General features: G+C 50.1%; 2 protein-coding genes across 10 annotated transcripts in view; one reads left to right on the plus strand and one right to left on the minus strand.

Annotated features, from left to right (window-relative positions):
• Window positions 1-4,597: 4,597 nt before the first annotated feature.
• SLC35D1 (solute carrier family 35 member D1) lies at window positions 4,598-14,773 on the plus strand. Its single transcript, XM_056356660.1, has 12 exons — window positions 4,598-4,804; window positions 5,243-5,276; window positions 5,364-5,450; window positions 5,659-5,726; window positions 6,065-6,136; window positions 6,819-6,887; window positions 7,214-7,316; window positions 7,846-7,938; window positions 10,205-10,272; window positions 10,594-10,672; window positions 11,332-11,414; window positions 12,213-14,773. Exons 1-12 carry the CDS (start codon window positions 4,608-4,610, stop codon window positions 12,319-12,321), a joined length of 1,062 nt encoding a protein of 353 aa, XP_056212635.1. The 5' UTR covers window positions 4,598-4,607; the 3' UTR covers window positions 12,322-14,773.
• Window positions 14,774-15,473: 700 nt separating this feature from the next.
• Window positions 15,474-25,501, minus strand: part of MIER1 (MIER1 transcriptional regulator) — a 43,449-nt gene continuing 33,421 nt past the window's right edge. For all 9 annotated transcript variants that reach the window (XM_056356652.1, XM_056356648.1, XM_056356649.1 and 6 more), the window contains 6 exons: window positions 24,240-24,391; window positions 23,566-23,647; window positions 22,110-22,204; window positions 21,457-21,584; window positions 19,619-19,758; window positions 15,474-18,777 (listed from right to left, as the gene is read on the minus strand). In XM_056356652.1, the coding sequence (XP_056212627.1) occupies window positions 18,452-18,777; window positions 19,619-19,758; window positions 21,457-21,584; window positions 22,110-22,204; window positions 23,566-23,647; window positions 24,240-24,391 (923 nt within the window). In that variant the 3' untranslated portion in view covers window positions 15,474-18,451. The remainder of the gene's footprint in view (window positions 18,778-19,618; window positions 19,759-21,456; window positions 21,585-22,109; window positions 22,205-23,565; window positions 23,648-24,239; window positions 24,392-25,501) is intronic.

A 25,501-nucleotide genomic window follows, 5' to 3' on the forward strand; every position in this document is an offset into this window, starting at 1 on the left:
CACGGGCTGTGGAGTGGTGTGGGGCCAAAGGGGCCAAGGCTGCACCAGTGCTCCCCAGCCCACCGGTGCTCCCCAGCCCACCAATGCTCTCCATCCCACCGACTCCCACCGCCGCTGCAGAGCTCATGGCTTCCTTTCTCGTGTCGGTTGAAGAGTTAACCTCAATAACAGTGTTAACCTCATTAGACACTGCAACCACAGGAAACACCGCAGCCCCGCTCACTCACCTCTGTCGCTGCAGAAGGAAACGTATGGGAACATTGTTTCCCTCCTCAGGGCAGGAGAGACCCTTCCTCTGGCAGCGCCAGCCGCGCTGGGCTGTTGTGGTCTGGGGGCTTCACCACAGCGAAGAGCCTCACTGTGTGCTGAAACTGTAATGTGACTAGGTAACGCATATAGAAACGCAATACATATATGCTATATGTAAATATATAATATATATATAAATTGTGTAAATATATACATATATATAATGCACCAGTATGTGAGGTTATGCACACCCTGAGCAAGGTCGGGAGGGTTTTGGTGGGGATCTTGGTTTCAGCATATTAACCAAGTGTCTGTAATGCATCGTCTAATGCAGGCATTTGTATTACCTATGGAGGACACTGTTGGGAGGTAGTGAGGGGGGGGTCTCGCCTTGCGGGTGGGCTGTGCTGCCGCTTGGGGGTCCCCATGTCGGGGGAGTTAGCCCAGGAAGGCCCCCAAGGGAAGCCCAGCCCCTTCTGCAGGGCTGTGGGGCAATTGCCTGGCTGCTGGGGGGGCACAGCTGGGGCCAGGGCTGCACAGCTGGGGCTGGGGCCACATTGCAAGCATGCACATCTGGAGCCAGGTTATGGCACCTGGCTCTGGGGTGGCACGGGGGGTGTGCACATCTGGAGCTGGGACAGCACCAAGGGCAAACACATCTGGGCCCAGGCAGCACACCTGGAGCCAGGGCAGCAACGTAAGTGCACACATCTGGGGCCAGCACAGCACATCTGGGTGCGGTGCAGCGTGCCTCCAGCCACAGCGCGTGGGGGCTGCTCCCCAGCACCCAGCCAGCCTCGGGGCCTTCCCAGGGCGTGTCGCAGCCCCTCTGAGCTGCTGGTTCCCGTATTTCCCAGACCATCAGTCTGTTCTGGTGCTGGTTAAACTGGTGTCTCCTCATCTCTTCCGGGGCCGTGGCGAGCTGGGGCTCCGTGCACCAGGGCCACCAGCCCTCGGGCAGAGGGCAGCAGCCGAGCGCTCGTGCCTGGCTCTTTCTCGTGGCTTTCTCTTTGCCATGCTCAGAAATCCCGGCTGCTTTGGCCTTCCTCTGAGGCAGGTTACGCTGCCCCAGCTTCCCAATCCCGTCGCCCCTCTTACTCCCTTTGGAGGTCTTGGTGATGCGCTTAGATCCTCCTGACAGCCTAATGGCCAGAGGTGGAAATACCTTGCCAGCGTTTTGCTGCTGTGGAGAGAGTCCCTCCAGAAGCTGGCATGGCACAGCACGGCATGGCACGGCACAGCATGGCATGGCACGGCATGGCATGGCACAGCAGGCTTCTCCAAGCACCAGGCTGGTGCCTTCAGCACTCTGTGCCCATTTCCCTTGGGACCCAGGGTGCTGCCCAGCCTTTTTCCAGCCAAATGCCCACCTGGCTGATGGTCCCTGTGGCATGCTGGCTGTGCCCAGCCCAGGGCTGGGATCAGCACCCCCTCCCTGCCAGTGCTTTCTCCCGACCCTCAACCTGCCTTAGTCACATCAAGCTCTTGCACCCCTTCTGCCATGGCAGCACCCATGTTTTGGGGGGCACCCGCTAGCCTTGAATTCAAGCGGCCAAGAACGTACCTAGGGGCGCACGGGGCCCGCGGCACCCTGCTCCCACTTCTGCTCTGGCATTAACTTTCCCGAGCAGCGCGGCCGCCCCTGCACAGGCGATTGCATCTCGCAGAGACTTCCTCGCTGGCTGCCGAGACCTGCCCTGGCCCCCGCGCCAGCCCCCCACCCACCGCCAGCACCCGGGGCTGCCGCATCCCTCCGCCGCCTCCGCATCCTGCAGACCTTCCCTCTGCCTTCACCCCAGGGGGTACCAGGCTCGCTCCCCACCCTGGGATGCGCATGCCACCCCGGAGTCATCACCAGTTTGGCACCGGGGAGCAACCTTTAGCCCAGCTGGTTGCCAAATGAGATTAAGATTTAATTTAACATTTGTTATCTTTGGTGGGTCGCTGCTGGCTGGGTAGAATGACTGCGGTGAGTCAGAGGCGTAGTTCAGCAGGAAGGAAAGGTCGGGCCAGAAGGGGCTGTGCTGCCAACAGCAAAGCGCCGGTGCCGTACCCAGAGCTGCGCTTGGCACAGGGGGCACAGGGGGCACAGGGGGCACGGGGGGGTGGGGGTATGGCCATCCTGGGCACACAGCCCTGGGGCAGGCGCCAGTCACAGTCCCTTCTCACCCTGGCAGCACCATCACAGTGCACCTCCTTGCACCTCCTGCCGCCACCGACCCAACCCATTCCCCCGGAGGGTGCACGTGTTTGACGTTAAAACTGCCGCGGTGGCATTTGTGCTGTGGGTGCTGCACCCATGGGGGCTTCCCTGAACCCTGCAGTGGGCTTTGCTGGGGGGAGGGCAGGCCTGGGGAGCGGTGCCGCTTGCGTCAATCCCACTGGCACCGGAGGCCAGGCAGGATTAGGTTCCTTGCTGCTCTTGGAGGAGTAAATATTTCCAGGTCCAAGCCCGCGCTGTGGCTCGATAAGGAGGGACAGGACGTCGCACTGGGCAAGGACGGGGATGCCAGCGAGAAGAGCTTTGCTGACTGTGGGGTCTGGCCAGGCTAAAAGGACATCTGAGATACGGGAAAACTGCTCCTGGGCTTTGAGGTGGTGGGTCCTTCCTGCAGGCTGGTGTGGGCCATGCCAGGAACAGCCCCTGCTCCTGCTGTGGCTGCCGGCTGGGAAGAAGAACTTCTGGGCGAGGGCGAGCGTGCCAGGGCAGGCGGCAGGTGCCGGGGTGAGCGGTAGCTCTGCCCGTGGGGCCACCGGGCCCGTTCCATGCATGGGCTGGCTGTGCCTGGGCAGGCCAGGACGTGGCGGGGGGAGAACTGGGGAGAAAACTCCCTAGAAGGGGACGTGTCCCCTGTGACCAGCGCCATGGCCAAGGGCTGCACCCCGCAGTCACCTCCTCCTGGCGGGAGTGAGCCCGCAGTACCGAGTGGGGGCTCATCCCACCCTCCCTGCACCCAGTCTGAGAGACCCCTGCCCCCTCCATCTCCCCCCCCGCCCCAGTGCAGCATCTCCACCCACGCTGGCTTTGTCCCTCCAGCCACGTCCCCATTCCCCCACACCGGGGTGGGGGGGCTGCAGGGCACGGCCCCCCCGGCTGTCACCGGAGGGGCCGGCCGTCAGCCCCCAGCCCCATGGCACAGCCCCACAGTGCTGCTGGGGCTGGGGGGCCATGGGGGCAGCGGGCAGCAGCTACGGCAGCAGCTACGGCAGCAATGACGGCTTTAGCCGCATGTGCTGGTTCTTGTTTGCCAGCGGAATCCTGAACAACGCCAGGTTTTCTGATGTCACCCATAGGGTGGTGATTTGCTTTATTTGGTTTTTTTTTCCCCTCCAGGCTGCATTATTTGGGGATTTTTCCATTCGGCAGAATATGGCCCAGCGGGGGAAGAGTAAAATGCGGAAAGGGAAAGGTCTGGTACCAAAATACTGCACGCTGGGTCACCCAAAGGCAACAGCCTGAAGGGTGCTGGGCCCCTGTGTGTCTGCACCCCCAGCCTGTGCCCCCCGCCCCTGCTTCAGCTGTGGGGAGGGAGGGACACCCCTTCCCCCCATCCCCCCCCAAGAAAAGGCAAGTGTTGTGTGGACTAAGTCCATGTCTGCAAGTTGCATCGCACTGCACTGCATGCAAGTGTCCCTTGCCCCTGCAATGCCCCCCCGTGCTGCCCCCGCGGAGCAGGCCCCTGTGCAATGCCCCCCTGCCAGCCCCCTGCACAGGATGACCCCCCGCCGTGCAGTCACCCATGCCCCCTGTGCAATGCCTTGCCCCCCATGCCAGACTGCTGCCTGATGGCCCCCCTGTGCCGTGCCCCCCCGACCCCTGTGCAACTGCCTGCCACCCAGTGCCCCCATGCTGAGCCCCTCTGCAATGCCGTGCCCCCCCATGCCAGACCCCTGCGTGACCCTCTCCTCTGCAATGCCCCCCTGCGCCATGCCTTGCTACCCCCCCCCCTCCTGTGCGACATGCCCCCCAAGGCCGGACCCCCACGCAATGCCCCCTACGCCAGACTCCTGCGCGGTACACCCCCGTGCCGTGCCCCCCCCGATCCCCATGCAGCACCCCCAACGCAATGCCCCCCGTACTAGATCCCCGTGCCATTCCCCCCACTAGGCTCCCGTGTCGTGGCCCCCCCGTGCCAAGCCCCCTGTGTAACGTCCCCCCGCTACACCCCCGTGCCGAGCCCCCCGTGCCGAGCCCCCTGTGTAACGTCCCCCCGCTACACCCCCGTGCCGAGCCCCCGCCGCTAAAGCCCCGTGCCGTGACCGCCCCGTGCCGCGCCCCCTCGCCCCGCCCCGCCCCCGCCGGCCCCGCCCCCCGCCCCGCCCCCGCCCCGCCCCCGCCGGCCCCGCCCCCCGCAGCCATGTCGGCGGCGCGCAGACGCCCGGCGGCCGGGACCGAGGGGGGAGCCCCCGCGGGAGCCCCCGCGCCCGGCGATGCGGAGCGGGGCATGGCGGCGCCGGGCCTCACGCTCTGCCTCAAGCTGCTGGCGGCGGCCTTCTACGGGCTCAGCTCCTTCCTCATCGTCGTCGTCAACAAGAGCGTCCTCACCACCTACGGGTAGGGCCTGCGCCCCCCCCGCGCCGCGGGACCCCTGGCCACCCCTCGCTCCTGGGTGCCGTGCGCCCGCGGGGGCCCCTCTGCGTGCGCCCCCGTTCGTGTTTGTGCGCACCCCCCTCGGGTGCTGTGTGCCAGCGGGGGCCCCCCTGCACGCACCCCCCATCTGTGCCTGCCCCCCCCGTGGGTGCTGCGCCCCAGCAGGCGCCCCCCATCCTTTGGGGGCTGACCCCCATGCATACCTCGCCTTTCCCCCCCCGGGGGCGCATTGCACTGCCGCCCCCCCGTGGGTGCCCTTCCTCCCACGGGGACCCCCCAGAGCTGCGGGCTCTGCAGATTTGGGGGCCGGGGGCTCCTCCCCACGCACCCAGCGGGGGGCAGGGCTGCCAGACACCCCCCCCACCAGTCGGTGCCCCATTGATGTCTGCTCTCTGCCCGCAGGTTCCCCTCCTCGCTGTGCGTGGGGCTGGGCCAGGTGAGTGGGGGCCCCCCCGTCCCCTCCCTTGACCCCCATGCGGGGGGCGTTGGGCTGACCCCCCCCCCCCGCCCCTGCTCCTTGCAGATGCTGGCGACAGTGGCCGTGCTCTGGGCGGGAAAGGCGCTGCGGGTGGTCAAGTTCCCCGACCTCGACAGGCACGTCCCCCGGCGGGTAAGCGCCCCCCCCCCCCCCCCCCCGGGGGCACCGCCCGCACCGGCAGCAGGAGCCGGCGGCTGCGGGCCGGGTGCGTGTGCGGCCGAGGGGGGGGGTGTGTGCGTGGGGGGCTGCGGGCGCCTCTGTACAAGGGGGTGCTGCAGGGGAGCGCCCGGGCACCCTCCGGTCATGCACGCCGCGGCTGAGCCCCCTTCTGGTTTTCTAGACGTTTCCTCTACCTCTCCTGTATTTCGGGAACCAGATCACAGGACTGTTCAGCACAAAGAAACTGAAGTACGGAGGCTTTTCTGTACGGGGGTGGGGCGGGGGGCTGCTGCCGGTCCCCGGGCTCTGCGGGGTGTGGGTGACCCCAGGCAGCTGCTCGGGGCCGCCCGGTTCCGCTACCCACGCTCCGGGTGCCTGTTGGCGGATGCTTGTCCCCGGGTGGGGTCGCGGGGCTCAGCTCTGGTCCTCACCCACGGGGGGAGGGGGGCGCCGTGGCTGTCCCCGGGCAGGTCGGGCACGCGGGAGTCACCCGTTGCCGTGTGGGAGTTGCCAGCCCAGCTGATGCTCGACTGGGGGGGGTGGGGGGCGGGGGTCGCCTTTTCACCCTGCTGATCCTCCCCTCGCAGCCTGCCCATGTTCACCGTCCTGCGGAGGTTTTCCATCCTGTTCACGATGTTTGCTGAAGGATTCCTACTCAAGTGAGTCTCCCCAGCCCCTTCGGTGACGGGGACCCGCGTGAGTTACAGAAGCCCGAGGGTGCTGGAAGGACCTGTGGGGTGTGAGCGAGCTGCCGTGCGCTGGAGACCCCTGTGGCCACGGCGCTGGGCTTGGGGCGCAGGGGTAGGCAGTGGGGCTACTTGCCTTGCCCTGAGCAGCCCCTTACCCGTGGGACAAGGTGCCACGCGTAGCTGCCCGGTGGGTGGTGGAGAGGATGCTCCATCTGTGCTTGCAGCAGCCTGGCTGTGCGGTGCAGGTCTGGAAGCGGAGGGTGTTGTGCCTGTCTGTCCCGGCATGCCTGGGTGCCTGTGGAGACCCCCAGACTGCCCCCGCTGCGTGCTGACAGCCCCCTCCCCAGGCTGGTCCCTGCACGGTGCAAGCGCCCCGTGCCCAGCCAAATCCCGCTGTGCAGCCGGCAGAGTCTGCATGAACTTGCACCTCATCAGTGCTAAGTTGTTGTTTATTTTTTTTTAAATCACAGAGATAATTGTCTAAAAATGTCTTGCTTTTACTTGCTGCTTTTGCACGGCTTGGTTTGCTTGGGGTGTTCCTCCCCCTGCCCCCCCGTAAGTGCTGGGAGGAGGAAAGGCTCCCCAAGGCGATCGCAGTACGGCGCTGGGGATGCAGCTGTGGGTGATGGTGTGTCCTCCTGCCTCTTTCCAGGAAGAAGTTTTCTTGGAGCGTTCAGATGACGGTGTTTGCTATGATCATCGGGGCATTCGTAGCTGCTAGGTGAGCTCCCGGTGTGCTGTCCCCTCTGCTGTGTCGCTGAGGGGTCCCTGCGCGGGCCAGTGCAGCTGAGGCGAGCCCACTACCACCCTATGTCCCGAGAGGAGAGAGAGTAAATGCTGATTTTTATTGATTATTTTTTTTTTTTTTTTAACCCTCAGACATGCTCTCTAGTAGGAAAGAATGTTTTACTGACCCAAATCCTAGTCTGTCTTCCCATGATTAACTTTTTCTGACAACTTAAAACAGAAGGTGGAAGGAATCTTGCCAATGTTGTACTCTGCACAGCTTAAAATTGTAACTTAGGGTGTTTTTTTTTCCTTCCCCAGTGCTGACTTGGCATTCGATCTGGAAGGATATATTTTTATCCTTATTAATGATGCCTTAACAGCTGCAAACGGTGCCTATGTGAAACAGAAGCTGGATTCAAAGGTAGGCTGACCTTCGGCTTCGGTCTGGGCACGGCAGTGTTGCACTTGGCTTGGCAGCGACTAGGGAGGGCGAGGGGGTGAGGCTCACCCGGTGCTACCCCGTCCCGCTCCCAAAATCTCCTCCCCAGAAGGTTTGGCAGTACCGCTGTGCTGTGCTCGGTGCCAGCCGTGCCGAACAGCACCGGCCAGAGCTGCGCCCCCGTGCTGGTTACAGCCACAGTCCCTTGTGACAGCAAAGAAACGGCATTTTGATTGATGGTGACCATAACGCCTGTTGCAAGCTCGTTACCAAGTCTGTTTAATATACATATCTACATATATATATATATATAATATATTGTGTATATTTTAAAAAAATATATTACATTGTAAATATGTACATTTATATTACAAACCCACCCTCCAAGTTCTGTCTCCGAGAGTCCCACGTGGGTTTAGCTCACAAGACCCAGCCTTCAGTAGCAACATGAATAAGGTTTTATGTTCCTGTTTGGAACCAGCTCAAATACACAGATGTTTCTTATTTCTAGGAGCTGGGAAAATACGGTCTGCTCTATTACAATGCACTGTTCATGATCTTTCCCACCTTGACCATCGCCTACTTCACCGGAGATGCGCAAAAGGTACGATTCCTGTCCCCGAAGGCAGAACTGGCAGCAGAGCTTACGGGCAGGGCAGGTTGCCTAATGAGCAGTACTTCCATAATGCGCTCTTCTGTAACTTGGCCGTTGGATGTAAAATGGGAAACGGTCAAAATGTGAAGCTATAAAATCGCTCGTTATCTCCGGTTTGCAAACACGGGGGAGGAGGTTGGGGCGGGGGGTCACTGCCTCCCCCAACCGCGTAAGCAGCGAGTAGCTGCAAGCCTTACGTTGGGCTTTCAGTCCACAGAGTTGCTCCATTCAACGGTTTTGTAATGCTTGAGGAATGGGGAAGTGTGAGAGCAGTAAGTGAAACCAAGTATTATTTAAAACAAAGGAGTTGAGTATTTTTAGAATAAATGAGTTTCTTTAAACTTCTTTCTGCCCTGTTGAATCGCTCTGAGGGTGGGTTTGCCTGTGCAGCCCCAATGGGGCACAGTGCGATTTACAGGCGGTTCCATGTAAGTGGAATTTATGTTGTATTATGTATTTTACATTGTTTAATTATTAAATACAGAGATATATATATAATAATTCTTGCACTGATTTGTGTGCAGCTACCTTGGTTGGCTCTCCTGAGCAGGAGTGCTTGCTTGTCACGCCTGCAGGAACGGGTGTCCCTCCCAGCGGGCAGGGAAGGCTGGAGGTGTTGCCCACCCTGTGGGTGCCAGCTGTGGGTGCCGGGGCCCCCGGCAGACACCCCTGTCCCCCTGCCCTGAGCCGTGGCCAGGCAGGGAGAGCCTGGTGGTTCTTTTCTAATTAGGAGCTTAGTGCCCTGATGACGAACCCAGTAAGCAGTCGCTAAGATAATGAGCTGCGATTAGCGAGAAGTGATTGCATGGAGTGAAGGTAGCTCAGACCCTGCCCTTCATTAAGGGCAGCTCAGTGGGATATATTTGGGGATAAAGTGCTCATTTATAAGCAGGAGCAAAATGTTGCTCTGTGCTGCACTGTGCAGCCTCTGTTCAGCTCATAAAGAAATTGCCTTTTTTCTTTTTTTTTTTTTTTTTTTTTTTTTTCCCTCCCCTGAATAACTTCTTTTTCCCTGGCTGAGCTCCTGGCAGCCAGAGGCAGACAAAGATGCGCTCTGTTGGGGCTGCTGCCAGGAAACTTCACAGTTGCAGCCGGATGAAAAACCCTCTTGTGAAGGGCGTGCAGCTGAACGTGCCTGGGGTGGTGACGGCTCCCGGGGCGGGGGTGCATCGTGGGGGACCACGCTGGGGAGGGGGGGTTTGCACAGGAAAGCCTCCTGCCGCACTCGTGCATGTGGATGTGTTAAATCTTGTAGTTCATTAACAAGCATCAAAGGTAACGATATCTTGTCATGCCGCACTTTGCGAGAGGCAGAGATGGGCGTGCTGGTGGTGGTGAGCAAACCCTGCAGGTAATTCCTGGGGACGAAGGGGGTGGGCCGCCTGCGGGAAGGTCCCCCCTGCCCCAGGCTGGCATTTCGTGTCCCTGTTGGAACTGTCCCAAGGGCCTGGCAGCATCCTTGTGCGCTTGGCAGCCCTTCTCTCCCCTGTGCCGGCCCCTGCCCTGCTGGAGGGGAGGCGGGGGGGGGGGGGGGGGGGGGGGGCAGCCTCACCTCCTTGCTGCATCACTGGCTGGTTGAGGTTGGCAGGGACCTCCTGGAGTCCATTTGGTCCAACCCCCTGCTCAGGCAGGGCCACCCAGTGCTGGTTGCCCAGGACCATGTCTAGATGGGTTCTGGGTATGTCCAAGGATGGAGGCTCCACCACCTCCCTGGTGTTACTTGGTCACCCTCACAGGGAAAAAAAAGTGTCTTCTGGTGTCCAGAGGGACCCTCCTGGGTGTCCCACAACCACCTCCCCAAAAAAAACCCCCAAACAAACAACAAAACCCAACCCACCAAAAAAGCCCTCCTATGAAATGCAGACTTCCTTTAGCCATTTTCTGGGCACCATCTCCAGAGGTTAAATTCCCCTGGGATATGCTGTCTGAGTGTTGCAGTTGGCAATGGAGGAGTTACCGGGAGGGCAATTCCAGCTGGAAAATGCCTTTCCTGGTGCCTTCCAACTGTGGGACTGTTGCTTTTTCCAGGAGGGCTGTGTTGGGCGCTGCTTCGGGCTGGCGGTGATGCTGATGCGGACCAGCCCACAGCGCAGGGCGTCACACCGGGCTGTGCTGTGTTTTTGTGAAAGCCGGTGTCGGGGGTTTGTGGGTTTGTGTCTTGTCTTGCTGTGAATTACTGCACTTCCTCTTAAGTGTCGGGGTGCGTTTCTTGCAGGCGATGGAGTACCAGGGCTGGGCAGACACGTTCTTTGTCGTGCAGTTTACGCTGTCGTGTGTAATGGGGTAAGGATGCGTGCTGCTGCGGCGGGTGCTGCCTGGGCATGGCCGGCGCTTGGGTGTAGGGGAAGCATCTCTGTTCCAGAAGTAGTGCATCTTGGTGGCCTGAGCCATTCTGGGTTAAAAAATAATAATATACTTTCAGTCCTGATAGGGATGCCATTTCTGAGAGCTCTGGCAGGTGGAAATTATTTCCTACCCTGCTTCAGTGCAGGTTTAACCAAAAAAGTACCAACACTGCACTAGAAAAGAGGGGAAGAGGTGGTGAGATGAGTGGCAGTGCCCGGAGTGTGTCCTGGAGCCAGATCTCCACTCTTCCTCCTGCAGGTTTATTTTGATGTACTCCACGGTTCTTTGCACTCAGTATAATTCTGCTCTTACAACTACAATAGTTGGCTGCATTAAGGTAAGTGGCTTTCTCTGCTGCGGGGCTGGGGCTGGTGCTGAGCAGCTGCTGTAGCTGTTGGAGGGGCTCCCTGGGCGCCTGGGGTGGCCCTGGCTCTGCGGCTCTGGGCGGCCGCTCGGCAGCAGCGCGGGGAGGGCAGGACGGAGGCCCTGGGGCTTTTGCTGTGTGCTGCACGGGGAGGGGAGGACGGTCCAGTGGGATGGGTTTTATTATTTATTTATTTCTGCAGCAGGGAGATGCTCCGTGTGTGCATGGCGCTGCTTGCGGTTAGCGCATTTCGCTTCCTTGGAGCTAATGGTGTGCCAGAGGCCCAGGAACAGCCCCAGTCCTCCGGGTCACCTTTGCCCAGCCAGCCCGCTGCAAAGACAGATGGGTGCTCCTGGGTGTTATCGGGGTTTTAGCGCCCTGTGGTGGGTGGCCAAGGCTGGTCTGCAGTCGAGGGAGAGCTCTGCAGCCAGCAGTGAGCAGAGCCCCTGCTGGGAGCGTTTCCCAGCAGCTCTGAGCCCGCCTGTTTGCAGTCCAGTATTGCCAGCGCTTGCTGGTTTCACCCTGCATCTGGGGGGTCCCGTTTCCATGTTGCTTTAATGCATGGAGCATACGCTTGTCTCAGGCTATATAGAAACTTGTGCTCCTGTTCCTCAATTCTTGTTCCTTTGCAGAATATTTTAATAACCTATATTGGGATGTTTTTTGGAGGAGACTATATTTTTACATGGACAAACTTCATTGGTCTAAATATCAGGTAAGAACGTTGAGGGGTCGCAGTTTTTATTTTATAATTTGTAAGTGAAAATTGCTGTGAAACCAGAATGGTTTGGCTGGCTCAGTGCTTTTTCAAAAAAACCCTGCAGCTGGCATTTGTGCTGCAGCGGGAGCCGGTGCGGAGCTTCCCGACAAGCTCGGGTTGTTTTAAAGCCAGGAGGATGCACAAGTGTATTTTAGCAGCAAACTTAAGTTGTTCTTAGAGTTGTGTGTCCGAACCATATAATTAAGGTAGCAAGAGAAGTCTGGGTTTGTTTTGTTTTGGTGGGGTTCTTTTTGTTATTTCACATTTATTAAAGCGCAGCTTTAGGAAGAGCCTTCTGTCTGCTCTGGGGTGTATTTCTGTGCTGTGAGAAGTCTCCCTGTCCTTGCCCTGTCCTTCAGCAGGATCCCTTCAGTGATGGAGCGGGTCCAGCACTAGCAAGCGTTTGGGTAGGAATTAAACAAAACATCTGCTCTTGGAGAATTTTCTTGCAAAGTGACGCTTCCAGCAGATCCTTGAATATTGGCATACCTGTTTTTTTGGTAGAATTATTTTTTTTGGTCAAACAATCATAAGGTTTCATCTTTTCTTTGGCAGCCAATGTTTGTGGGTGCCCAGGGTGGGTCTATACAGCAAATAGTTGTGCTGGTGCAAAGGGCAGCATCTGCAGGGGCTGCTGGCGGCAGGTTGGGGTGCAGCGCGGGAGGGAGCGTGCCACAGCATGCCGCAAGCTCGCTGTCGCTTCCCTGGCTTGAGCCAGGGTGTCTCATTCTCGTACCCGACCCTGTTTTGCAGTATTGCTGGAAGCCTGGTGTATTCCTACATCACTTTCACAGAGGAGCAAATGAGCAAGGAGTCTGAAGCTGGCATCAAGATGGATATTAAAGGAAAAAGCTCTGTGTGACCGGGAGAGGCGTTATTTGGAAGCAAATATCATCTATCGGGCAGAATGCCAGGGAAGGAATCAGGGGCCTCTACCATGGAGTAACGGTGATGCTCTTAATTTGCACAATCTCGATTGCTGCCTTTACAACTTATTTGGAAGATAACTGACCGCACGGTGAAGAATACATCAAATTAAGTCTGATCACGAGGAATTAATGAGTTTCTAATCACGCTGAGATTTGGCAGTAGAGACCAGCTCAAGCAGCCTACACGTTTGAGTGGCGGAGGACTGTGTCGGCTCCGAGGGCCATACCCCAAGCATCCCCGGCTGCGTCTTGTCTCGCTGCAGCCACCAGCTGGGGACAGGTGCTGGGGCTGGCTCTGCTCCATCCCTCCTCCGGCCCGGTAGCACATGCTGCCGCTGCTCTGGGAAGGTGAGACGGTGGTACCCGGCAGGGACCTGGCCCCGAGAGGCTGGAGAACCTCCCGCTCTCCCCAGGGGAGAGGGCCCGAGAGCACTGGCAGTTCCCCAGCAAAGCTGCTGCTGCAGGATGCTCCTGGTTTGGGCCAAAACCTCTTTGCTGAATGTGCTCTCTGAACTTGTGTTATTGGTTGGTTTTTATTGTTTTGTTCTGTTAACCCACTTTCAAAGCTGGGTTTCCCCTCCTTAATTTTTCCTAAGGGCCCTGCAACCATCCGCCCAGCTCTTTCCTACCCTAGGTTGCTTTTACAAGGCTCGGGGCTGTTCCCACCATGAAGGTTTTACCTGGCACGTGTAGGCTCTGCCGCACTGGGGCCGGGAGTCTTGGGCATGGGGAAAGCTGCTGCCCGTGCCGGGGCTGGTCCCGCTGCAGGGCACTTCCAGGGGGAAGCAGCTGCAGGGTGTGCCAGAGACCCGATGTCCCACCTGGCACGCCGAGCCTCCTCCCTGTCTAGAAAATATCTGCAAAGTGATTTACCCCAGCACGGTGCACGCACCGGGAAGAGCTGCAGGGGCCAGAGCTGGGCCGTTCTGGGTGGCTGTGAGCGCACCTTGTACCCACGCTGCAGCACCAGCACTTCAGCTTTGGCCAAGCCCTGTCTCGCAGTTCATCCTTTTTTTTTTTTTTTTTGTAGTTTTGTTTTGTGACTCGTTAAAAGAACGGGACTTCTAATACGTCAGGCAGTGTTAACTGATCTTTTTTAAAGGTTGTCTTACACAGCACTTCTTTCTGGGTCTGTCTTTGGACTGTCTTAAAGAAGAACTGTTTGTAACTTTGGTTAAAAAATACTGGTAAAACTATGAGTTTATCCATATATCTTGTTTTGGTAACCAGGAAAATAGCTTCTCTAGACACTGTATTGTTTCTGGGAGATATCTGCTAAAAATGTAACTGCTGTTTGGCAAAGCAGAGGTTGTTTTTTTTTAAGTACTCACTGGAGGTTGAGGTTTTAGTGGTGAGTGTTCCCCTATGACAGTTTCTGTAATGGTGCTGCAAAAGCCTGTGTGCCGGTAAGGATGCGGTGCGAGGCTGCGGGCCCCTGTGCTGCCACCTGCTCCAAACTCCCACTCGTGGAGTCGTGCTGGAGCCGATGTCTCTGTATCAGAGCCGGGGTCTTCCCTCAGGGGGGCTCCCCTTTGGGGGCAGCCAGCTGCTGGGCTGGTGTGGGGGGGACTGGGGTGGGTACCGCACCTCCAAGGCACCCGGCAGTGCTGAGGAGCAGCCCTGCAGTGGGGCTCCCCCTGCCTCATGCAGAATTGGCGAAAGAAAAAAAAAAAATTAAAATTCCCCGATCATTTGTATTGCTGCCTAAATTTCAGTAAAGTCTCGCATTGGCAGGCAGAGCTCTCCCCCCCACAAGGCTGCATGGGGAATGATTCCTGCTGTGCAGCAGCCCCAGAGTGACTCCCACAGCTCCAGGCTGGGTAACTGGTCCCTGCACTGGATCCCAGCTACCCTGACTCCCCCAGTCCCGCCTGACTCCCCCAGTCCCACCTCACAGGTCCTTCAGCCAGGCCTGGGCGTTCGTCTCGCGTGAACAAAAACATTTGCAAATCGCTTCTTGCCACATTTGCTTGTAACTTTGCTGTGTTGAGACATTTGCGGTCAGGGTGTCGATTCTGTCAAAAGTGTTTATTTTTTTTTATATTTGAATCTACTGGTTAGATTTGTTGTTCAAATGGTAAAATATTTTTAAAACTTATTTTGTTTGTAACTGGGCACACTTTGGTGCTGGGGTCTGGATGGCATTGTATAGACTGGGAGAGCGAACAGAGTTCCTACAACAGTATTTTCTATGCTATTAATTGACTAAAATTTTTTCTATATAGAATCTATTTACAAAATGACCATTTTAGTGATTAAAGAGGTGACCTTTTTATTTGAATGTATGGCAGGCTTTATATGTCAGTCAGTATTGATAGCAAAAAGGATTTTATGTGCCTATGTATTTTTGCACTGGCTTCAAATAAACCAATGACCTTCCCTCCTCCCCTGCCTGCTCTCACCTGCTGCCAAGCGCTGGCCCTCGCTTCCCTGGAGCCGCAAGAAGAGGCTGGAGATGATGATGAAGCTGCTGAGGCCAAATAAAACAGGGGTGCAGCCAGGCTCCTCCAGCACCATCCCTTCTGCATCTCCTCTGGTAGGTGTGAAGGAAGCTGGGGGGGGTGAGGGGGGGCTCCCAGGTTTTCAGCTTTATATAGTCTTTGAGGAAGGGAAAAGATTGTAATGGGGAAAAAAAACCACCACAAAAAAGAACTGACTAAAAGCACCTTGTCCTGTGCTAAAACCAGGCCCTTGGCCTAGAGTAACTGTCGAGTTGTAACGCTCAGCTGCCTGCCCCAGCGCTGGCCGCCCTCCGGGCTCTCCTCTCCAGCCTCCTTTGCAAAACGCTGCCTTTACGTTGAAGTATGCAGCACCCCCCACCCCTCCCCAGGCTGCCACTCCAAGTCCTGCCCAGCCCCTCTGCGCTGCTGCCCTGGGAGAGTCTTTACGGAAGGAATGAAGGAAACGGTTCCAAGTTTAATCAGAAAAGGGTATTTTTGTTTCTGCAGTTCTTACAGCAGCAGGAACAAGAGTAACTACCCCGTGGCTGCGGAGGGATGGGGTCTTCATATCCTCTCTAAGCAGAAATAATCTAGCTGCTGATTTGGGAAAAAGAAAACAACTCAGGAATTTTTTATGCAGACAGTATGTTTAAAAAATACTTTAATAATAGCTTTTTTCAGAATTGCAGACAGGGAGCAGGATAAGAGAAGGGAATTACTAACAGTGCAAAATTACTGTGTGTGGAAAAATGTATAAAACTAATTTTTAAAGAGTGTGTGTGTGTGTGTGGTTGTTACCACACTGAACGTGTTATATCACATTTAGTCCTTTAGAAAGCCCAACAAGGATTTATTCTGTTGAACTGGATTCTCTGTCAGGCTGCAGTCTTAACGCATTTCATGAATCCAGGACACGTGCTACAGCAGAACCTGTTGTGATAGTGCTTGAAAAACAGACCCAAGCGTCCCATGCAACTTGGGTTCTTCTCAGTGCAGTCTGGAAACATGTTCAAACCCTTCAGGGCTCCAAACTGTACCAAAGGCTTTTAAAATGAAATCAAAGTTACTATATTTCTAGAATTTTAAATAGCTTTAGTAGTGCAATGACTTATCAAGTTATAGTGGCTGCATTTTGAAGAACATGAACAAAAGTATTGTATAAAACACCAGCATAAACAAAATGTAAATTATAATTAAATATTCTTAAAGTCTAGCTGAGCATTACGTATTTGTTGATTATGGAATGTCAGGTCTCTCCTAGGTATCACCAAAAAAAGGTAAGATAAAAACCAAAGCAACAGTTCTGAAAATATACACAGTGCTGTATTTCACACACAAGCCTGAGACAATTTACTTGTAAATTTTTGGAAGTATCTCCCAACTTGCAAACACAAAATGCATAAACCCCAAACTGGAAATAGGACTCTAGCTGCAAAGACCCTCAGCAGCACTGCACTGCCCTCAGTCTGAAACTCTTGAGATCATCTTTGATTCTTTGATGTGAGGCGGTGATACTGCGGCTTTCTGTTAACAAACCAGACTGTAAAGTTAACAGCAACCTTTCACTAAAGCAATCCCTTTTAATTAACTGATTAACGCAGGCCACAGGTAACAAACCTTACCGATGTGCCTCTCCATGTAAATTGCTGTCTGGTTCTAGGCAGATGTCTACTTCGGCAGTTAGAAGGGATCACTCACAACATTCTGGGAACAGCGGGTTACTACACTCCAGTAACTCATCACCGTGATGGAGCCAGGCCCGATCCAGAGGACTTGGCTCATTAATGACCATAAAGTCCAAGTACACATAGTTGAAGAAGAAAACAAAACAAACAAAACCCTTAGCAGTCAGGTTTTTTTAGGTCGATCCATTAGTTTAGGACTGTACATTTAAAACTGGGATCATAAAGACTCATGAACCTCAAATAAAAATAACCAATTGAAAATGAACAGCACATCTGTAAGCCACAGGAGGACGCGAGATTAAAAATTATACAAATGAACAATTTCTTCTATTTTTAATATACTAGATGTATAGCTGTGGCTTAAAAAGTAAAACAAAACCACGGGTATTAAAAACCTTTCTATTTCATGGATGTAAACCCTACTTCAACAACTTTCACATTACACTAGGGGGACAGTGAGCATCACTCCCACCACACATGATTTTCATTTCTTGCACTTTAATCTTAAAATAGGCATCCATAGCTACTCTCACTTTTTACACATGAATCTTTCTATACTGCATGTATGGATGTGTATATGCTGTACTAAGTATGTGTATGTGATGTTTCTGCTCCCATTGAAATACCCACCCATATAAGGTCCGCTTGTTTTCAGAAATTCAAGATCAGGCACCAGGTTACCAGCTGCACAGCCAGAACCACTTGACCCATGTCCTCCCCTTCCTGTGTTCAGTGAAATGCAGAAGATGACAGCTATAGACTGAAAATAAATTGATGGATAATCTAACACCTGATCTTGGCCAACAAGGTTTAGTAAACTTAAGCATTTGGCTGATGTGAAATTTATCTGAGCTCAAAATAAAATGACAAAAATTATAACGAAAGCAAGAAAATTTGTGCAATGCAAGCATCATGCTTAACAAATTCTTAGCATCACTATTCGCCATAAAACAGAAGTAAAAAACATTACCTTTTCAAAATCAAATGACTTCTAACCATTCTTGATGTTAATTGACTGTTGTCTGAGAAGAAAATAACATGTTGGTGACTAATAAGCATTTTTTTAAGTCAATTGGTTTGGTTTGGGGTTTTTTTGTTGCTTTTTTTTTTTAGAAAAGACTTCAGCAAAATAAAACGAAGCTGACATTAGACTCAGGATATCAATTCTCTCATAAAAGTTTACCAACTGTACAAGTTAAGAAAATTATACAAGCTTTTGTTTTAAGAAAGGACAGTTCAATCAAGACATAAGTACTGTAAAAATCTTTCAAAGGCTACAAAGAAATCTGGAAAAATACAGAATGTATTTCTTTAGCCCAGATAAAGAATATGGAAAGACATCATTGATGTCAACAATTTTACATATACAAACCTGACCTGGTTTATTTATTTACCTTTTAAAACTTCTATATATAAAAATAGTTGTGCTCATAACTTTCAGGATTCATAAGGGTTCCTTAACAATGGGATAACACTTTCCCTAGCGTAAGCAGAAGTCTCTGTGCCTACTCTGATGCGTGTCTTGGCATTCGGTATTTCATTTTAACTTCCTGCAACATTTGAACCAGCCCCCTGCTTCAAATAGGATGCTTTGTTCACTTGTACAATGCTTAAATGGTTTATTACATACTGACATTTCTCTAATGTATTAGGCTGGGAGTATTTTTGCAGAAACTCACTGATTTGTTTCTCAAATATTTTTAAGAGCCTTAAAGAGTTCCCAGAACTGTCGTTGCCAGCTCTGAGACACTATTTTCCTACTGCTTTTCAGCACTGAAAAAACCCCAAATAATCAGATCTCAAGAGCCAAATAAAAGGTATTAGAAAAAAATCTCAGCAGATTGTTTTACGGAACTGGATTTTGTAAGGTAACCCATCAACCCTGAAAATTTCAGACACCAAAATCTACTCCAAGGAATAAAATCAGCTCCTAGTATTCAGTCATCCAAAGTTTCTAGTTCTTCAAGCTTCCCATGTGAGTTTGCTTCTTGGAAGAACTCTGAAGAACCTGGACTCTCTTTGCCATTGCTGTTAATTCTTCTTCTTTTTAGAGGTCTTTCATTTTTCTCTTCAAAATCGTTTTCGTTTCTTGAAGCTGAATGAGCAAGTTTTGGGTCAATGGCAAGGCTTTCAGTTTCATACCCATTTGTATCCAGATCCGTGTGAGGTGTTTTCTTGCCATTGGTAGGTCCATTTACATGCAATCCTTCAATTTTTGCTTCATCTTTATTTGGTATCTCACCTGGCCCGTTAGCAGACACCCCTGCGTTACAGAGACGTGCCACAAGAAAGAGAAGTGTAAGCAGTAACAGAACAATCTGTGATAGGTCAATAAAGCAGAAGTCAGACTAGTCCCATTGACCTAAAAAGCCAACATTGCTCTCCATACCCTCACTGTGTGATGAACATGTGATTTATTTGCATACAAATGACACGACTTACCACAATGGAGCTTATGGAAACCCTTACAAGCAACGGCAGCCAAGAAAATGTCCTGGAATCCCCTAACTGTACAAGTCCACCACAAGGTGGACTGTCCTCGCCTGGGCAGATTGTGAACACCGAGCGGAAGCTACAGAATCTGCTTCAGCCCCAAAGTTCCTCCCTCCCCCTGCTACTGCTTTCACTTCAGCTCCTTTGGAACAGCTGTCCCTTGAGGCTTGTTTTCTTCACGAGTGACTGACTGTGCCCTGGCTCTTCCCCCATTCCTAACTGCCTTTCAATGCCCCACGTCTGGCACAGCTAACGGTGTTCCTGAGACAACCAACGGAAACGTGCGGGTGTGCTATGCAACAGCCAGTTCCCATCTCAGTTGTTTTAAATGTCCTGCGCGGGGCTCCTCGCAAAGTTAGCATTACACATCTGCGCTAGCATGGGGAAGACAAGAACAGATCAATTGCATTTAGAAGGAAGATTCTAGTGGAGATTTATCTTCCAAACATGACCACTGGCTAAATGCAAACACGTAGCTTTTTAAAAAAAACATGTTTAACTTAAAGCGGCTACCACCTTGGACAATATTTGAAACTATAATAGCCTTGCTCTCATTTGGCTTGTCATCTGTGATGATCTGGCAACTGTTTAGGAGGGACAGGGACACTTACCATTCTGATTACTGTTGCTGGTTGTGCTGTCCTCCCTTTCAGACTGGCTGGTGCTGCTGTTGGAAGTTGTAGGAGGAGGGGACGGAGCTCTGCTGGAAGCAGCACTTTCACTTTCATCCAGGAGACGGTCCATATAATCTCTACACAACAGAAACAGCACATTCAGCATTGCCCTTGCTGTGGAAAGTATTGGTGACACTCAAACAAAAATATTCACTGCATATACTGCAAGTGTGACCGATTCACATTTATACCTTTTGCAATGCACAGACTTATCTTGCAAAGTTAACAACTTTAAGATCTCCTGTGTTAGATGGCCCACATATGGTTTGGCCACAGCAACTACGTATTTGTTGACCAATCACTGCAGCCAACTTATATAAATTCAGCCTATGCTTATGCTAAGTCCCATAAAATCACGTACAAGCAGAAACTTCAATACACTGTGATGTTGTGGGCTGTGTTTTCAAGGTGATGGTCCCAGGCAGGTTCGTACTAAGCTCTTGCAATTTGCTGTGGCAGCAACAACATACCATTAAAGTAAATAAGTTTTGTGCATCTACAACCTCAAAAGAGGTGAAGTTAAAAGCAAATTAAAAACTTCGGAGTTAAAGACATCTCCGTATCTGAAATCTACTACAGTCCTACAATTTAGGTAACTAACAGTAAATCTCTTATGAAAGATTTAAACAAACAAAGCTGGTTGGTAAAGTCCTTGCATGTAGGGTTCTAATCTGGATTAACTCCAGAAACAGTGCACTCTCACACATAATTATTCTGGAACTGATACTGCACCCTAAATTCCCACTTCTATCTGCAACAACATTCAAGAATAGACAAGTACAATCCTTAATGATTCTTCTCCTGATCACCATATGCAGTCAACTGCAAAAGAATCAGAGATTCTTTTAAGTGATTTGTTTTAAGTGATAAACAACCAAAAATGTCTAATAATTCGGGCACAAATGGAGAGGAAAAAAAATCCAACACAAAACCAGACGGAAAAAGAGGGGGGAGACAACTCAGTTCAGTCCCTGACAACTAGAGTTAAGAAAATCCAGCAGCTATGGGTGCTTCTGTGTAACAGTCTACTTTGCAAAGCCACAGATGGCAACTCTTAATGTCATACTGCAAGTTCACTTCAGTGGTCCAACAACACTCAGTTCCAAAATGTTTAAAGAAACAGTAATATTAAAAAGAAGCATCAACAGACAGCCAGGAACAAATGAGAAATAAAAATAATAGTGAAAAGGCTTGGAAAAAGTCAGCGAAAAGAATGGGACAGTAAAATCATAGAATATGTTGGCTCACTTGCTCAGATTTGAGGGAGGAGAATACAGTTACACACTGACGTTTCCCTCTTTGCCTAGCAGAGATGTGAATGGGGAAAGGAGCTACGCACACCCAAAAAAGCCCCAGAACAGGGTTCTGTGTGGGCCAGAATTCTTGCCAAACTATATGTTTCAAGAGTGTACCACAGCCATGTAACACAAATCCTACCTGAAAAGTATGACCAATGCCTTTGTATAAAACACGTATTTAAAATAAAACAAACATTTTAAAAAAATCCACACATATGCAGAGATGTTACATTTATGAAACATTTAAGCAATCTAAATTAAATAGGTGTTCAATGCAAATTGTTTACCTTATTCCAAATAAATATATTTTAGAAATAACATACGCGCTAGTAAGCTCTTCTTACACCTTGACTGTTTTCCTGCTGCAAACTGGGACTACAGAATCCCTCTGTTGTCATACCATTTCAGATTAGAGCATTATAAAATAAAAATTTACATCCAACAAGTAAAAGCACATAAAAATAATGCACATCTTACGTTACACCAGGATGAAGATTATATTTCTTCTTTCCAAATCGGGTCTGCTGCGCAAAGAAATCGTAACGCTCTGATTTCTTCCACATGTAATAAAATGCTACACACTCACCGACTGATCTTGTTCGTACCTAGGAAATATGTGCCACGTAAATTTTCATCAATTTAAATACATTTTTGGCAAAAAGCTACCATTTACACCAAAAGCTGTGAAATTCAAAGTCAATGTTTCTTTATACAACATAGGAGATAGTGGAAACTATTGACTCAAAATTTCAGAGGCCCAGAAACTGTAATTTCAGAAACAGAAATGCGAAGTTTAATAGCGTTTCTAAGAATACTGGAGATACCATGAGGTGCTGCAAGCAACAGCTTCAGGAGAAATACTGAAGTCTGTTTCACTAGTCTATGTGAGACTCTAGGGATGCTGACGTTCCTATGTGCATGCACAGCAGGATTTTTGCACTTTTCTGAACTTGGGGTTCATAGCCACAGTTACAGAGGGTTCTGGACTCTGAGAAATCAATTTGGACATACATGTAGTAAAAATTAGAAGTAAATATAGTAATTTGTGAAGGAAACTGAGGCTAAGAATTTATTTACAATTACACGGCTTAAAAAAAAAAGCGAGAACTACACTTAAAATCAGTGTTTACCTTATTTGCCTGAATCACATGAAAATCCTTGCCATAGACTTTCAGCCCTTGTTCAAAGTTCCTACATTCTTCTTCTGTCCAAACAGATAATTCTTCTACGGCAAGAAAATGCAATGAAGAGAATACTTAACAAAAAAAGCATGCTGCCAATAAAACTTAAGTGACAGAAAACATAGATGGTATTCAGGTTTCTTACACCATCTGCTGACTAAATGAGAACCACCTCCAGAAATTTCACTTATTAGCACAAAAATGAAAATTCTCCCTTCTAGTGAGTAGGTGGGAAATTTGGCTGCCTTAAGCAGCCAGTCAGTAGGGACTGTTCTAACTGGTCTGTAGCTCCAGCCCTGGCCCATGGGGAAAATAACCAGGCAGCAGGAAAAGGAAGAAGGTCTTAGAAACCTGGTCTCACTGGTCTGCCCCGAGACCCATCAGAGGCAGGTATCCTTCAAGCCAGGCCACAGCATGAAGGAGTTCATGCCACGGACTCAAACTGGTTGCTGGCATTTGGAAGCAGCACGGGAAAAGGAATGAGGTATGAGATGTTCTTTACTGCTGTCAAGAGCCAGCAATGACAGGCTGTTAATTCCAGTCAGGTAGAATAAGAAACTGTGCTGCTCACCTCGCACCGTTGGATTGGGAATCTTGGCCCCACTGAAGCCAGAATAAACCCCTAATAACTTTTCAGCCACACTTCTAAGAACTTAATACAATTTGGTCTTATTGATTCTTAAGGTCACGAATAAATAAGATTTAAAATAGTGGGAGAACAAACTAATCTCCTCTATTTGATCATTCTTGTCTTCTGATTTGCACAGCAAACTCCGGAGAAGCCACAGGTTTGAAAGCAGAACCAACAGATCAATGTGCGAGGAAAGTAACTTGTGATGTCTCTTAGTTTCTCATTCCTTTGAGTATAACGATCAATATCAAACCAGGAAATGCTTAAGGCTCCAAAAGCATCTTTAAGACCAGGGTCTTTTTAGTGTTATACTTTGTTAAATAAAAGGTCTGTATGCTCATTCTCCTTTATTTAAAATAGTGAATTATTTCATTTTATACTTCATGTTTGTTCCATTAACTCTGATGACTGAAAAGGTCTAGAAGAACAAAGAACAAAATGCCCAAGAAATGCACAACACCAGTTGCTAAGGAGTATGTTTCAGTTTTAACTTGTCATTAAAGTCACAGACATAAATATCAAGCTTTATTGACAGGAATTTAATTCGCACACCCCTTTGAGCATGTACCTGTTCATACTACATCTGCTAATTTCATTCTCTTAGAAAACAAGAGATTCACTGAAGATTGCATTTAAATGGGCACTGGTATGTACGGCTTACATGCAGTCAAGCCCTTCACAGAATTTCTGTCTGCTGACAACAAAGCCCAATACCTCTGTAACAAATAAAAGGAGAGCTCAACAATATAAACTTAACTTTCAGTGTATGCTCACCTCTGGCTGCTTTTACATTAAATCTGAGCCTTCGTAATGATTCTTCAGTATCAAAATTGCACTTAACCAGTTCATACAATGCCTGGAAAGATGAAAAGACACACACTTAACATTCTAGATACCACTCAGTTTATGCTGTACAACAGAAGCATACTTAGTAAATCACTAATACCTGTTTAAGAAAAGATTGAAATTAAAACTCTTTGAATGAATGTAATATAATTTAAAACAGCACAAAGACATATTTCTCTGTTTAAATTTACAACCCCCTAATTACATAACCAAGAATATATCGAGGCAAAGTCTTTTAACATTTTCATCCACTGCATAAATTTGTAAAATTGATGGGGTTTTTTTTGTATGAAGAATAATATAAATACGCATTCATACATCTTTAAAAGAACTTGTAACTGAAAGAACAGAACTCACACACTATTTTTATATAAAATAATGTGCTGATGCATAAAGCAACATTAAGCCTAAGTTAACAGTTTTGTTAACTTAGTTACAAAAAGTAACAGTTACTATTTGTTGAGAGGTAAAAAACCCATCATATTTCTATTCCACAAGGAACCATAAAGCTGTTTCAAATACAGTTTTAATTCTATGAAATAAAATAAACGGATAATACATTCTACAGTATTAAACTACAAATCCTAATTATTCTGATATACCTGCTCATTGTCTTTAATATGTGATCCTTCAGGAATTGCATCTAGGCCTTTCTCATCACCCGTACGCCTTGATGCTTCATTTAGGAACTCGATCACTTTATCTTCTGGTAAGAAGTCAGGATTCCACAGCAGCTGGTCATCATTTTCATACACTGAATTAACCACAAGAAAAAGACAAGCAAGCTAAAACAACAACATAGAACTTTATTCTCTCTTATAAACTAGCGATTACAAAACCTTGGAAGATCGTTAGAGCATCAACATTAATCCGTAACACACGTAAGGACAAGGAAAAGAACACGAATGCTGTGATCAAAATGACTAGGATACCATACCTGGTATTGTTTTCACATCTCTGGCATAACCTGTGCTCTGGTTTCTAGGACCCATTTACAAAACTCCAGAAACTCCACCTTCCCTGTACTCCTCCTGAAACCACTTAAATTGCAAGGGAGCAGCACTGCCCGACACAGTCCCTGAATGATCCATCCAGCACAGTTTTGCTGATGGCAGCCAGCAGGCATGCAAAACTATTTCAGAAACTAATTACATCTGTTTTCTTGCAATACAGCTAGGATCAGTCACATAAAACCAAAAGGCACACCACCGAAAATGGTGCTAAAAACACTACCAGGCGTCTGGACCACTAAATATAAAAGTCTCAGCTAACATGGCTGGCAGAAGCCAGCAACAAGGTCTGCTACCTCTGCAGGGAAGATGACAGCCATTCTGAAGCCATTCTGACATTCTGAAGTCAAACAGCTCCTGAAAGGAACCTTTGCAAAGACTTCCCTAATACTTCAAAGAAATACTTTCTAAAGCAAAATCGTTCATGTAAAGATCGCTGAATTTCACTATTCCCAGATCTCTACTGTTTTTTCAGAGCTTCTGCATGACCCTTCAGGCCAGGAAAGCCACAGTAAACTGAAATTATGGTCAAATGATGTATCCTCTGAATTATCTCCTATTTTTCCTACAACCTTTGCAGGATTAAGGTACTAGTGCAGCAAAATAAAATAAAATTCAGGTTATTAAAAAACCTAGAATCACGAAAGTATCCAGACCTTGCTTGTGGCCCAGTCTTCAACGAGAGATAACCTTACAAAAACCAGCAAGAAAGTAACTTTAACATTGATCCCATTAGCAGCTTTGACAAGAGAAAGGAGTGAACACTAGGGAAAAGCATGGTCACCACAGTTAGGGAAGATGCACTGGCATTCCGTGCAGGTGGAAAGGTCACAGTGGTGGCTAGACTAATCTCT

The sequence above is a fragment of the Falco biarmicus genome, chromosome 11 (genome assembly GCF_023638135.1).
Source record: "Falco biarmicus isolate bFalBia1 chromosome 11, bFalBia1.pri, whole genome shotgun sequence".
In the NCBI taxonomy this organism is placed as follows: domain Eukaryota; kingdom Metazoa; phylum Chordata; class Aves; order Falconiformes; family Falconidae; genus Falco; species Falco biarmicus.